Raw genomic sequence first — 14036 nt, 5'->3', positions numbered from 1 at the left:
TCAGCTGGACATTTTTTTTTTTTTTTAAGGCCAGGCCTTACTCTGTTGCCCAGGCTGGAGTGCAGTGCCACAATAATGACTCACTGTAGCCTCGAACTCCTGGGCTCCAGCAGTCCTACTGCCTCAGCTTCCCAGGTAGCTATGACCACAGGCTCATGCCACCACTCCCAGTTAATTTTATTTTATTTTTTGTAGAGATGGGGTCTCACTTTATTGCCGAGGTTGGTCTGTATCTCCTGTGCTCAAGCAACCTTTCCCACTGTGGCCTCCCAAAGTGCTAAGATTACAGGCGTGAGCCACCATGCCCAGCCTGCATGAACTTTTTATATATTAGAATATTCACACATTGTTATCTGTTGCAGAGAGAATCTAACAATGTAATTTGGTTTTGCTTTCATGAAATAAGTCAAGATTTTCCTTTTCTGATTAAAAAGTTAAATGTCAACCAGGCGTGGTGACTCACACCTGTAAATCCCAACACTTGGGAAGCCAAGGCAGGTGGATCACCTGAGGTCAGGAGTTCGAGACTAGCCTGGCCAACATGGCGAAACCCCGTCTCTAAAAAAGCAAAAATTAGCCAGGCATGGTGTCACGTGCCTGTAATCCCAGCTACTCGGGAGTTTGAGGCATGAGAATCACTTGAACCCAGGAGGCGGAAGTTGCAGTGAGCCGAGATCGCGCTACTGCACTCCAGCCTGGGCGACGGAGTTAGATTTCATCTCAAAATAAATAAATAAATAAAAAAGTTAAATGTCATAAAAATTACCCTACCTAAATAAAGTCTAATATTTACTTTAACTTCTAGAAAAAAGATGAAGATACTGAACTTAAAATTTGAGAAATACTTGTTTTGCTCAATTAAAATAGATTTTTTTTAGCTGGATGTGGTACAACGCACTTGTAGTCCCAGCTACTTGTGAGGCTGGGACAGGAGGATGGCTTGAGGCCAGGAGTTAGAGGCTGCAGTGAGCTATGATCACACCACTGCACTTCAGTCTGGGCAGCAGAGCGAGACTCAATCTCTAAAAAAATGAATTTTTACGTGTTAGAAAAATAATTAATGTATCAGTTTTTTAAATTTTTTTTAAAAAATATGGAACACTTCACGAATTTGCATGTCATCCTTGCACAGGGGCCATGCTAATCTTCTCTTTATGATTCCAGTTTTAGTATATTTGCTGCCAAAGTAAGCATTTTACAGTTTTTAATCCAGTCAGTATATGTCCTTTCACTGCCTGACTTTTTACGAGATCAGGCGCGTTCAGGGTGCTATGGCTGTAGACTTTGCCTGACTGTTTAAAAATTGCCTATTTCAGTGTTTATTCTTGGGAAAAGGCCATCAAAGTACATTACTGACATGAACTTAAATTGTTAAACATTTTGGCAACATATACTGAAATAGTCACAATTTGATCTCCTAAATTTCTTACCTAACAAAATGATCACAAATTAATAGACGTTTCTTTAGCATGTTCTGGGAACTGCTCTAAGCACTTTTAGATATATGAAAAGAGGAGGATACAAATATATACAGAGTGATGCTGTATATATGTATGTGCACATTTTCTTTTTCTTTTTTTTAAATCTGAGACAGGGTCTCACTCTGTCGCCCAGGCTGGAGTGCTGTGGAGAGATCATAACTCACTGCAGCCTTGACCTCCCTGGCTCAGGTGATCCTCCCACCTCAGCCTTCCTAGTAGGTGGGACTACAGACATGCACTGCCACACCTGGGTAATTTTTTGTAGAGATGGGGCCTCGCTACATTGTCCAGGCTGGTTTTGAACTCCTGGGCTCAAGCAATCCTTCTGCCTTGGCCTCCCCAAATGCTGTGATTTACAGGCGTGAGCCATCACACGCAGTCTATGAGTACATTTTCTTAGAGAATAAAAGGCTAACTTGTCTACACTGAGCATGTGTTAATACTCAGAAAAAGTATTTTATTTTTAATTTTTGTGGGTACATAGTAGGTGTATATATTTATGGGATACATGAGATGTTTTGATATATAGGCATGCAATGTGTAATAGTCACATCACGGAGACTGCAGTATCCATCCTTCAAGTATTTACCCTTTGTGTCATAAACAATCCAATTATACTTTTTTAGTTATTTTAAAATGTACAATTAAATTATTATTGACTATAGTTATCCTGTTGTGCTATCAAATAGTAGGTCTTATTTATTCTATTTTTTTTTGTACCCATTAGCCATCCGTACTTCCCCCGGCATTCCCCAACTACCGTTCCCAGCCTCTGGTAACCATCCTTCTACTCTCTGTGTCCATGACTTCAATTGTTTTCATTTTTTGATCCCACAAATAAGTGAGAACATGTGATTTTTTTTTTCTGTACCTGAATTGTTTCACTTAATGACTTCCAAGGCTGGGCATGGTGGCTCACTCCTGTAATCCCAGCACTTTGGGAGACCAAGGGGGGGCAGATTATTTGAGGTCAGAAGTTCTAGACTACCCTGGCCAACGTGGTAAAACCCCGTATCTACTAAAATACAAAAATTAGCTGGGCGTAGTGGTGCACACCTGTAATCCCAGCTACTCAGGAGGCTGAGGCAGGAGAATTGTTTGAACCTGGAAGGCAGAGGTTGAAGTGAGCCAAGCTGGTGCCACTGCACTCCAGCCTGGGTGACAGAGCGAGACTCCATCTCAACAATAATAATAATAATGATTTCCAGTTCCATGTTGTTGCAAGTGACAGGATCTTATTTTTTTAATGACTGAATAGTACTCCATTGTATATATGTACCACGTTTTCTTTATCCATTCATCTGTTGATGGACATTTAGGTTGCTTCCAAATGTTGGCTATTGGGAACAGTGCTACAACAAACATGGGAGTACAGATATCTCTTTGGTATACTGATTTATTTTTCTGTGGGTGTATACCCAAGCAGTGGGATTGCTGGATCATATGGTGGTTCAATTTTTAGTTTTTTGAGGAACCTCCAAACTGTTCTCCTTAGTGGTTATACTAACTTACATTCCCCCCAACAGTGTACAACAGTGTACAAGGGTTCCCTTTTTTCCACATCCTCGCCAGCATTTATTATTGCTTGTCTTTTGGATATAAGCCATTTTATCTGGGGTGAGATGATAGATATCTCATTGCAATTTTTATTTGCATTTCTCTGATGATCATTGATGTTGAGTAGTTTTTTTATGCCTACTTGCCATTTGTATGTCTTCTTTTGAGAAACGTCTATTGAAATATTTTCTTTTTTTGTGGTGGCTCACGCCTGTAATCCCAGCACTTTGGGAGGCCGAGGCGGGTGGATCATGAGGTCAGGAGATCGAGACCATCCTGGCTAACACAGTGAAACCCCATCTCTACTGAAAAAAAATACAAAAAAATTAGCTGGGCATGGTGGCAGGCACCTGTAGTCCCAGCTACTTGGGAGGCTGAGGCAGGAGAATGGCGTGAACCCGGGAGGTGGAGCTTGCAGTGAGCTGAGATCACACCACTGCACTCCAGCCTGGGCGACAGAGCAAGACTCCGTCTCAAAAAAAAAAAAAAAAAAAAGATTTTATGTTTTTTCGAACAGATCATTAGTTTTTTTCCTGTAGAGTTGTTTGAGCTCCTTTTATATTCTGGTTATTAACCCTTTGTCACATGGGTACTGTGCAAATATTTTCTCCCATTCTGTGGATTGACTCCTCACTTTGTCGATTGTATCCTTTGCTCTGCAGAAGCTTTTAAACTTGATGTGATCTCATTTGTCTATTTTTGCTTTGGTTGCCTGTGCTTCTGGGGTATTACTCAAGAAATTTTTGCCCAGACTAATGTCCTGGAGAGTTTCCCCAGTGTTTTCTTATAGTTGTTTCATATTAATAGTTTGCAGTCTTAGGCCAGGCACAGTGGCTCACACCTGTAATCCCAATGCTTTGGGAGGCCAAGACGGGCAGATCACTTGAGGCCAGGAGTTCGAGACCAGCCTGGCCAACATGGTGAAACCCTGTCTCTACTAAAAATACAAAAATTAGCCGGGTGTGGTGGTGTGTGCCTGTAGTCCCAGCTACTTGGGAGGCTGAGGCAGGAGGATTGCTTGGCCCAGGAAGTGGAGGTTGCAGTGAGCCAAGATCATGCCACTGCACTCCAGCCTGAGCAACAGAGCAAGACTCTTGTCTTTTATTTATGTGTGTGTGTGTGTGTGTATATATATATATATGTGTGTGTGTGTGTGTGTGTATATACACATGTATATATATATGCATATATATACATATATGCATATATATATACATATATGCGTATATATATATATATGGTGTACGGTCTTAGATTTAAGTCTTTAATCCATTTTGACTTGATTTTCCTATATGGCAAGAGATAGGGGTCTAGTTTTGTTCTGCCTATGGATATCCAGTTCTCCTGGCACCTTTTATTGAAGAGACTGTGTTTTCTCCAGTGGATGTTCTTGGCACCTTTGTTGAAAATGAGTTCACTGTAGGTGTATGGGTTTGTTTCTGAGTTGTCTTCTGTCCCACTGGTCTGTATGTCTGTTTTTATGCCAGTACTATGCTGTTTTGGTTACTATAACTCTATAGTATAATTTGAAGTCAAGTAATATGATTCCTCCAGTTTTGTTCTTTTTGCTTAGGATAGCTTTGACTATCATTGGTCTTTTGTGATTTCATATAAATTTTGTTTTTTCTATTTCTGTGAAGTCGTCATTGGTATTTTAATAAGGATTGCATTGAATCTATAGATTGCTTTAGATAGTATGGACATTTTAACAACATCCATTCTTCTAATCCATGAACATGGAACATCTTTCCATTTTTCGATGTCCTCTTCAATTTCTTTCAGCAGTGTTTTATAGTTTTCATCATAGAGTTCTTTCACTTCTTTGGTTAAGTTAACCCTTTTCCCATTTGCCCCGAGAATACTCACTGGCAGTGCTTGTGGCTGCAGTGTTTACCCTGAGATAACTCTGCCACAAAATATCGTGCTTTAATTATTGTTTTCACATCCACTCTAGTATATCAGCTTTGGAAACAAAATTGATATGTTAGATATCACTGGGTTCAAGTGATCCATTACCACTACTGAAAACAGAGTGCTGTAAATAGAATAATATACTAATATACTAGACATCAGTCCATTTGTATTTCCATTATAGTGGTATTTCCATTTACAAAATATAGTAATTCTTGATCACTGAAAATGTCAAATCCTAGAAAATGTAGCATTCCACGTGTAATGTTTACACCATTCTTGAACAGTTGTTGGCCAAAGATTCATTTGATGGATTCAATTTTTCTGAAATAGACTATTCTGATGATTCAGACGATTCTGATGTTAGTTCTGTTTAGTAATAACTCCAACAACAGTTTTTGTTTTATTTTCACATTGAAAATCAGTCAGATTTACTTCAGCCTCAAAGAGCGTGATTATATAAAATTAAATGAGCATTGGCAGCAAGCTGCACTTCTTTTTTGTAAATTAGAAAAGAATTAAAGAGAAATATTGTTTAACATTTACACATTAAGCCCTAGTCATATTGTGTAACAATTAGAAAAGGCAAAAGAATTGTTCCATAAGTAAAACAAAACTGAAAGTTGATTTTCTTTTCTTTTCTTTTCTTTTTTTTTTTTTTTTGAGACAGAGGCTCGCTTTTTCGCCTAGGCTGGAGTGCAGTGGCGCGATCTTGGTTCACTGCAAGCTTTGCCACCTGGGTTCAAGCGATTATCCTGCCTCAGCCTCCCGAGTAGCTGGGATTACAGGTGCCTGCCGCCACGTCTGGCTAATTTTTTTTGTAGTTTTTAGTAGAGATGGGGCTTCATCATCTTGGCCAGGCTGGTCTTGAACTCCTGACCTCGTGATCCACCCGCCTTGGCCTCCCAGAGTGCTGGGGTTACAGGCATGAGCCACAGCGCCCGGCCGAAAATTGATTTTCTTATCAGTCACTAAGTATGTTACCCTAGAACAAACTTGTCCAGTCTGTGGGCCACATGCGGCCCAACACAAATCTGTCAACTTCCTTAAAACATTATGAGGGTTTTTTTCTGCAATTTTTTTTTTCAGCTTATCAGCTATCATTAGTGTTAGTGTATTTTATTTGTGGCCCAGGACAGCTCTTCTTCCAGTGCGGCCCTGGGAAGCCAAAAGATTGGACACCCCTGCCCTAGAGCTTCCTTTGCTGTTGGACACATGCTTCCCTACATCCCTATCTCTATAGTTCTTAGCCATTTTTAGTCCGGGGATTGAAAGAGCTTCACATCATGACAATCCATACTTGGGCATTTGGGGATTAGTATTTGTAGTTCACTTTAATAACTGCTGTGCTAATGTAGGACATGACATGTGGGATTAGTGGAGAGAGCTATGAATCTAGGGCTAGGGATCAGATTTTTTTTCTCATTCAAATAAGAAATCCATGTTATTGAGTTACATATATAAGGCTGTGTAGTTATCTGTGCATGAATAAAGTACTTTCAAGTGAGGCTATCACAATGAAGTCATCAGATGTCTAAGTTAATGTTTATCAATAATACTACAAGGCCACTTTTAGGGGTTTTAAAGTTCAATAAATAAGTAAGCCGGGCACAGTGGCTCATGCCTGTAATCCCAGCTCTTTGGGAGGCTGAAGCGGGAAGATCACTTGAGCCCAGGAGATCAACACCAGCCTGGGCAATGTAGTGAGACACCGTCTTCTCAAAAAAATTAAAAAATTAGCCAGGCATGGTGGCACACATCTGTAGTCCCAGCTACTCAAGAGGCTGTAGTGGGAGGATTGCTTGAGCCCAGGAGGTTGAGACTGCAGTGAGCTGTGATTGTGCCACTGCACTTCAGCCTGGGCAACAGAGCAAGACCCTGACTCAAAAAAAAAAAAAGAAAACCAAAAAACCAAATGGGTGATTTTCTTGTCGATAGTAACAGTGTTTCTAACAGTAAACCTTTCAGTGTGATGGCTTTAAAGGAATTCATTATTTCATACATTTGAATTGCATAATTATATAAAGGAGTTACTCTATTACATTGCAATGGAGCAAATTAAAGGGGAGGGCAGATTCCTGAAGATTAAGAAATAGGGATGAAAATTGTTGAAAAGTTGAGATTTATCAATAATGTATACCCCTTCCTTTTCACTCTCTGAAAGTATAGACTGCCAGGCCAGGCATGGTGGCTCACGCCTGTAATCCCAGCACTTTGGGAGGCCGAGGTAGGCGGCTCATGAGGTCAGGAGATCGAGACCATCCTGGCCAACAAGGTGAAACCCCGTCTCTACTAAAAATACAAAAAATTAGCTGGGCGCAGTGGCGGGCGCCTGTAGTCCCAGCTACCCTGGAGGCTGAGGTAGGAGAATGGCATGAACCCAGGAGGCGGAGCTTGCAGTGAGCCGAGATTGCGCCACTGCACTCCGGCCTGGGCGAAAGAGCGAGACTCCGTCTCAAAAATAAAATAAAATAAAATAAAATAAAATAAAATAAAATAAAAAAAGAAAGTATAGACTGCCATGGTTATTTATTATACTCAACCTGCTCATTTTACTCTCCTTTTATTTTTCTGCAGTAATGTGTGTGGCTGGTATTGGACTTGTTGTATTATTCTTCAGTTGGATGCTCTCTATTTTTAGATCTAAATATCATGGCTACCCATACAGGTATGATTCTTATTTTTTGTTTATACAGTGATTACCAATACCTGGAATGATTAGAGTTGATATTGCTTTATAATATCCTTCTTTTTGCTTTGCTTCCAAACTATTTTAGCTTATAAAGGAAAGACATAGGCTTTATTTTTATTTATTCATCTATTTATTTATTTATTATTTATTTATTTATTTTTGAGATGGAGTTTTGCTCTTGTTGCCCAGACTGGAGTGCAATGGCGCAATCTCGGCTCACTGCAACCTCTGCCTCCCGGGTTCAAGCGATTCTCCTGCCTCAGCCTCCCAAGTAGTTGCGATTACAGGCGTGTGCCAGCATGCCCAGCTAATTTTGTATTTTTAGTAGAAACGGGGTTTCACCATGTTGATCAGGTCTTGGACTCCTGACCTCAAGTGATCCACCCGCCTCATCCTCCCAAAGTGCTGGGATTATAGGCATGAGCCACTGAGCCCGGCCTATTCATTTATTTTCAGAGACAGGGTCTCACTCTGTCACTCAGGCTGAAGTGTAATGGCGTGTTCATAGCTCATTGTAACCTTGAACTCCTGAGCTCAAGCCATCATTTCACCTCAGCTTCCCAAGAGGCTAGGACTACAGCTGCACATGACCACACCCAGCTAATATTTTTATTTTTTGTAAAGACAGGGTCTTGCTATGTTACCCAGGCTGGTCTTGAACTTCTGGCATCAAGCGAGTCTCCTGCTCAGCCTCCCAGAGGGCTGGGATTATAGGCATTAGCCAGCCACCATGCCCAAACAGCTGTAATTCAGATATGTTCCCATATAAAAATTAATTATAGTATAATGGACAATATTAGTATGTGATTTCTCAGGAACATCTTTTAGATTTATTTTGCCATACCTAATTTATTCTAGAAATCTCTATAATACATAATGATTAGAACATTTTATGCCATTATCTATTCACATAGCTCCTTGTCTGCATATTATACTTCCTTTTGAAGAAGAAATGATTTTTTTTAATGTTAAAAACTTCTTCTCGCCTCTACTTTTTTTTAAGAAATAGAGTGCCACTGCACTCCAGTCTGAGTAATAGAGTGAGACCCCATCTCAAAAATAATAATTATAATAATTTATCCTCTACAGAATACTAATTGAGATGTGAGGGTAATTTTGCTGGGACTTCTGTTAATTATTTGATCAGCAGAGTTGATTCAATAGCAATGTCGTGTGCCTGTAGTCCCAGCTACTCAGAAGGCTAAGACAGAATGATCACTTGAGCGTGGGAGTCCCAGACCAGACTGGGCAACACAGTGAGACCCCATCTCTAAAAAAATGAAAAAATAAAATTATTAATTAGTGTCTCTATTCAGGAGATATTTTAACTTGAGGTTATTCTATTTCCTTTTGTCATAAGACTAACGGGTCTCTCAGTGTTTCTCACTTTTTGTTATTGATACCCAAAGATTATCATGTACGTACCAAAATGCTCTTTTATCTGTTAAAACCAACATACTGCTTATTGATTAAAAGTAAAGCCTACTTTTCTTTCAGAGACTAATAGATTGGAATATATTTTTGTTTCAGCTTTCTGATGAGTTAAAAAGGTCCCAGAGATATATAGACACTGGAGTACTGGAAATTGAAAAACGAAAATCGTGTGTGTTTGAAAAGAAGAATGCAACTTGTATATTTTGTATTACCTCTTTTTTTCAAGTGATTTAAATAGTTAATCATTTAACCAAAGAAGATGTGTAGTGCCTTAACAAGCAATCCTCTGTCAAAATCTGAGGTATTTAAAAATGATTATCCTCTTAACCTTCTCTTCCCAGTGAACTTTATGGAACATTTAATTTAGTAGAATTAAGTATATTATAAAAATTGTAAAACTATTACTTTGTTTTAGTTAGAACAAAGCTCAAAACTACTTTAGTTAACTTGGTCATCTGATTTTATATTGCCTTATCCAAAGATGGGGAAAGTAAGTCCTGACTAGGTGTTCCCACATATGCCTGTTACAGATAACTACATTAGGAATTCATTCTTAGCTTCTCCATCTTTGTGTGGATGTGTATACTTTACGCATCTTTCCTTTTGAGTAGAGAAATTATGTGTGTCATGTGGCCTTCTGAAAATGGAACACCATTCTTCAGAGCACACGTCTAGCCCTCAGAAAGACAGTCGTTTCTCCTCCTCCTTGCATATTTCCTCTTGAAATACAGTGCTGTCTATGATTGTTTTTGTTTTGTTGTTTTTTTGAGACAGGTTCTCGCTGTGTCACACAGGCTGGAGTGCAGTGGCGTGAGCTCGGCTGACTGCAAACTCTGCCTCCCAGATTTAAGCGATTCTCCTGTCACAGCTTCCCAAGTAGCTGGGATTTACAGGTGTGCACCGCCATGCCAGGCTAATTTTTGTGTTTTTAGTAGAGACAGGGTTTCGCCAAGTTGTCCAGGCTGGTCTTGAACTCCTGGGCTCAAGTGATCCGCCCGCCTCGGTCTCCCAAAGTGCGAGGATGACATGTGTGAGCTACCACACCAGCAATGTCTATGCTTCTCCATAGCTGTGAACATGAAAAGACATCTATTGGGAGGCCGAGGCAGGTGGATTGCTTGAGGCCAGGAGTTAGAGACCAGCCTGGCCAACAAGGCAAAACCCCGTCTCTACTAAAAATATGAAAATTAGCTGGGCTTGGTGGCTCATGCCTATAATCCTAGCTACTTGGGAGGCTGAGGCACGAGACTTGCTTAATACCTGGGAGGCGGAGATTGCAGTGAGCCGAGATCACGCTACTGCGCTCCAGCCTGAGTGATAGAGTGAGACTCTGTCTCAAAAAAAAGTATCTCTAAATACAGGATTATGATTTCTGCTTGAGTATGGTGTTAACTACCTTGTATTTAGAAAGATTTCAGATTCATTCCATCTCCTTAGTTTTCTTTTAAGGTGACCCATCTGTGATAAAAATATAGCTTAGTGCTAAAATCAGTGTAACTTATACATGGCCTAAAATGTTTCTACAAATTAGAGTTTGTCACTTATTCCATTTGTACCTAAGAGAAAAATAGGCTCAGTTAGAAAAGGACTCCCTGGCCAGGCGCAGTGACTTACGCCTGTAATCTCAGCACTTTGGGAGGCCAAGGCAGGCAGATCACGAGGTGAGGAGTTCGAGACCATCCTGGCCAACATGGTGAAACCCCATCTCTACTAAAAATGTAAAAATTAGCTGGGTGTGGTGGCAGGAGCCTGTAATCCCAGCTACACAGGAGGCTGAGGCATGAGAATCACTTGAACTCAGGAGATGGAGGTTTCAGTGAGCCAAGATCACACCACTGCACTCCAGCCTGGCAACAGAGCGAGACTCCATCTCAAAAAAAAAAAAAAAAAGAAAGAAAGAAAGAAAAGGACTCCCTTAGAATGGGAAAGGGAAATCATAAAATATTGAGCTGATGCCTGTATATAGAAATTAAGCATTTCTCGAAAGCTGTTCTATGTTTTGCTGTTATTTTAGTCTTTATTCTCTTCCTTTAGGTGGAGAAACAAAGTACCAATTTGAAGGGATTTTTTTTATTTTGTCTTTTGTTTTCTGTCAGTAGAAATAACCATATGTGCTAACCAAATTTCTGTGAAGAATGTTTTCATGGTTATCATTATATCTAACTATAACCTCCCCCATAGTTATGAAGAGTAACCTGAAATGCCACTATTGTGGAAATAGGATAATTGTAATTGTGAAAAAATAATTTTAAGGAAATATTACAAGTATTACATTAAAAAGATACTATGACTGCCACCTGCCATTTACCTTCTAATAACCCTGCCATGTGGTTTGCAGAAAGAGATGGATATAGTAGCCTCAGAAGAAATATTTTATGTGGGTTTTTTGTTTTTCGTTACTAGATTTCATGGATGAGGGGATATGATTGACCTTTTACTTTTTAATGGAGCAGCCAGTTTTTGTTAATTACTCACTTGTAAATTGTGAGATTCTGAATTCCTTACCTGCTATTCTTGTACTTGTCTCAGGCCAAATCTATGCTGTGGTTCTTATGAGACTTGTATGAAGATGCCCTGATTTGTACAGATTGACCACGGGAATACTACTGCCATGTAATCTGTATAGTTACAGATAATTTGTCATGAACATTGACAGAATGACAATTTTTTGTATTTGCTTTTTCTCCCTTTAAGAGCACATTCTTCTGTAAGGAGAAAGGCAGCATTCTGGCTAAAATGTGTAGAAGGTAATTTACTACACTTATAAAATAGTGTTACTTTTGTGAAAATTTTGAATTAGCTTTCATATGAAGTGCCTTAAGTAGACTCTTCATTTACTTTTCTGGTAATGGTTTAAATATCATTTGTTATGCATTTTTAAGATACAATTCAGAATGACACATTGTAGTGGCAAAGATAACCAAATGTCTGGCTGTTTGCTTTTTGACCATATCAATAAACTTTTACAATCTAAATTCTGAGTTTTTGATTACCATCTAAAGAGGAGTGAGTTTTAAACACTAAACTAGAATTGTAAAATTAGGATTTTACATTTTGAAGGTATAATTAAATTAATTTAAATTTCATATTGTCCTAAGGACAGTTTGATGGGACAGTTTCTTTAAGTATTTCTGGATTGGGATATATTATTCTAGGAATCTATACATGGTCCCTCATTCTTAATGTTGTTACCCATTAGGTGAGTCAAAACAACCAAGATGAGTAGATAAATGACTGTTTGCAACAATTGATCTACCTTTCGTCCCAGACAGTGAACATTCCTTGACTAGGTAATTTCCTTTTGATAATAAAAACTTGATTTGAAAGTTACCCTGGCAGATTATAAGTTATATGAAACTAGACAGCAGCTCTTCTGCAAACATGGAGTAGAAACACTGCACAGGAAGTAAAGAGATCTGGCTTTTAGCCCTTGCTCTGTTTCTGTCTAACTATATGACCATAGGTGTCACCTGAACCTCTCTGAACATATTTCTTTATACTAAGTAAAGTGTATTAGGCTAAATTACCTTAGTAGTCCTTCCTGCTCTATTATTCTATTATGCAAAATATTAAAGATGCACTTAAATTTGAATAGATATTATTGTTATATCCAGATTTGGTGCTGAATTAAAATCAATTGAAATGGAGGATATTCTGCAGTCAGATTTCTGAAGAAGCTAGGAAATGCTGGTGGAGGCCATTATAACTACAAATTGCTTAATATGCATTAAAATATTTTTTAGAAAGGATGCACTTGGAACTCTATTAGACCATTATTGCGTTGCTCTAAAGAAATACCTGAGATTGGGTACTTTATAAAGAAAAGAGGTTTAATTGGCTCACAGTTCTGCAGGGTGTACAGGAAACATGATGCTGGCATCTGCTCAGCTTTTGGGGAAGCTTCAGGAAACTTACAGTCATGGTGGAAGGCAAAGGGGGAGCAAGCTCATCACATGGCCAGAGCAGGAGCAAAGGTGAGGGGAGTTGGCAGACACTTTTCAATGACCAGATCTCGCGATAACTCACTATCACAAGGACAGTACCAAAGGGATGGTACTAAACCATTCATGAGAAACCTGCCCCCCATCCAGTCATTTCCCACCAGGCCCCACCTCCATCATTGGGAATTACAATTGAATGTGAGATTTGGGTGGGGACAAAGATCCAAACCATATCGGAACCCATATGTTAATAAGATTTTTTTTTTTTTTTTGAGACGCAGTCTCGCATTGTCACCCAGGCTGAAGTGCAGTGGGGCAGTCTCGGCTCCCTGCAGCCTCCACCTCCCGAGTTCAAGCGATTCTCATGTCTCAGCCTCCCGAGTAGCTTGGACCACAGGCAAACACCACCCCACGCCTGGCTAATTCTTGTATTTTTAGTAGAGACGGTTTCACCATGTTGACAAGCCTGGTCTCAAACTCCTGACCTCAGGTGATCCACCTGTCTCGCCCTCCCAAAATGCTGGGATTACAGGAGTGAGCCACCGCGCCCAACCTCGAGGTCTTGATTTACATGGGTTCTGCCCAATTCTGAGCAAGAATGAGATCAGCAACTGTAATAGTATGCTGTTACAACAGAAAGTCAAAGCCAAAAGGATCTTAGATACCATTTAAATCAGCCCCTTCATTTTGACTGCTGAAGAAACCTGCCATAGAAAAGTGAAGCAATTTACTGAAGTTTATTCCAGGGAAGTACCTACAGGTTTCCTCTTTAGCTGCAAATTCCCTATGGATTACATTTCAAGTGTAGATGCAAATTACTCCCTTGACGCTTGGAAACCATACTGTAGTTCAGGCTTATCCAACCCTCAGCCCATGGGCCGCATGCAACCCAGGATGGCTTTGAATGCAGCCCAACACAAATTCATAAACTTAATTAAAACATTATGAGTTTTTTTCTGATTATTTTTTAGCCCATCAGCTATCATTAGTGTTAGGGTACTTTATGGGTAGCCCAAGACA

At 39.7% G+C, this 14036-nt stretch overlaps 1 protein-coding gene and 1 non-coding gene across 2 annotated transcripts in view; one reads left to right on the top strand and one right to left on the bottom strand.

The window, feature by feature from the left end:
- MAGT1 (magnesium transporter 1) overlaps nucleotides 1-12050 on the top strand; it is a 69089-nt gene extending 57039 nt beyond the window's left edge. The window contains exons 9-10 of the mRNA XM_003824405.4: nucleotides 7527-7617; nucleotides 9172-12050. Coding sequence (XP_003824453.1) covers nucleotides 7527-7617; nucleotides 9172-9187 — 107 coding nt within the window. The 3' untranslated portion in view covers nucleotides 9188-12050. The remainder of the gene's footprint in view (nucleotides 1-7526; nucleotides 7618-9171) is intronic.
- Nucleotides 1088-1190, bottom strand: LOC112438507 (U6 spliceosomal RNA). Its single transcript, XR_003026924.1, has one exon. It is a non-coding gene; the product is annotated as a U6 spliceosomal RNA (small nuclear RNA).
- Nucleotides 12051-14036: the final 1986 nt, after the last annotated feature.

The sequence above is a fragment of the Pan paniscus genome, chromosome X (assembly GCF_029289425.2).
Source record: "Pan paniscus chromosome X, NHGRI_mPanPan1-v2.0_pri, whole genome shotgun sequence".
In the NCBI taxonomy this organism is placed as follows: domain Eukaryota; kingdom Metazoa; phylum Chordata; class Mammalia; order Primates; family Hominidae; genus Pan; species Pan paniscus.
This window is presented reverse-complemented; position numbering and strand designations above follow the sequence as displayed.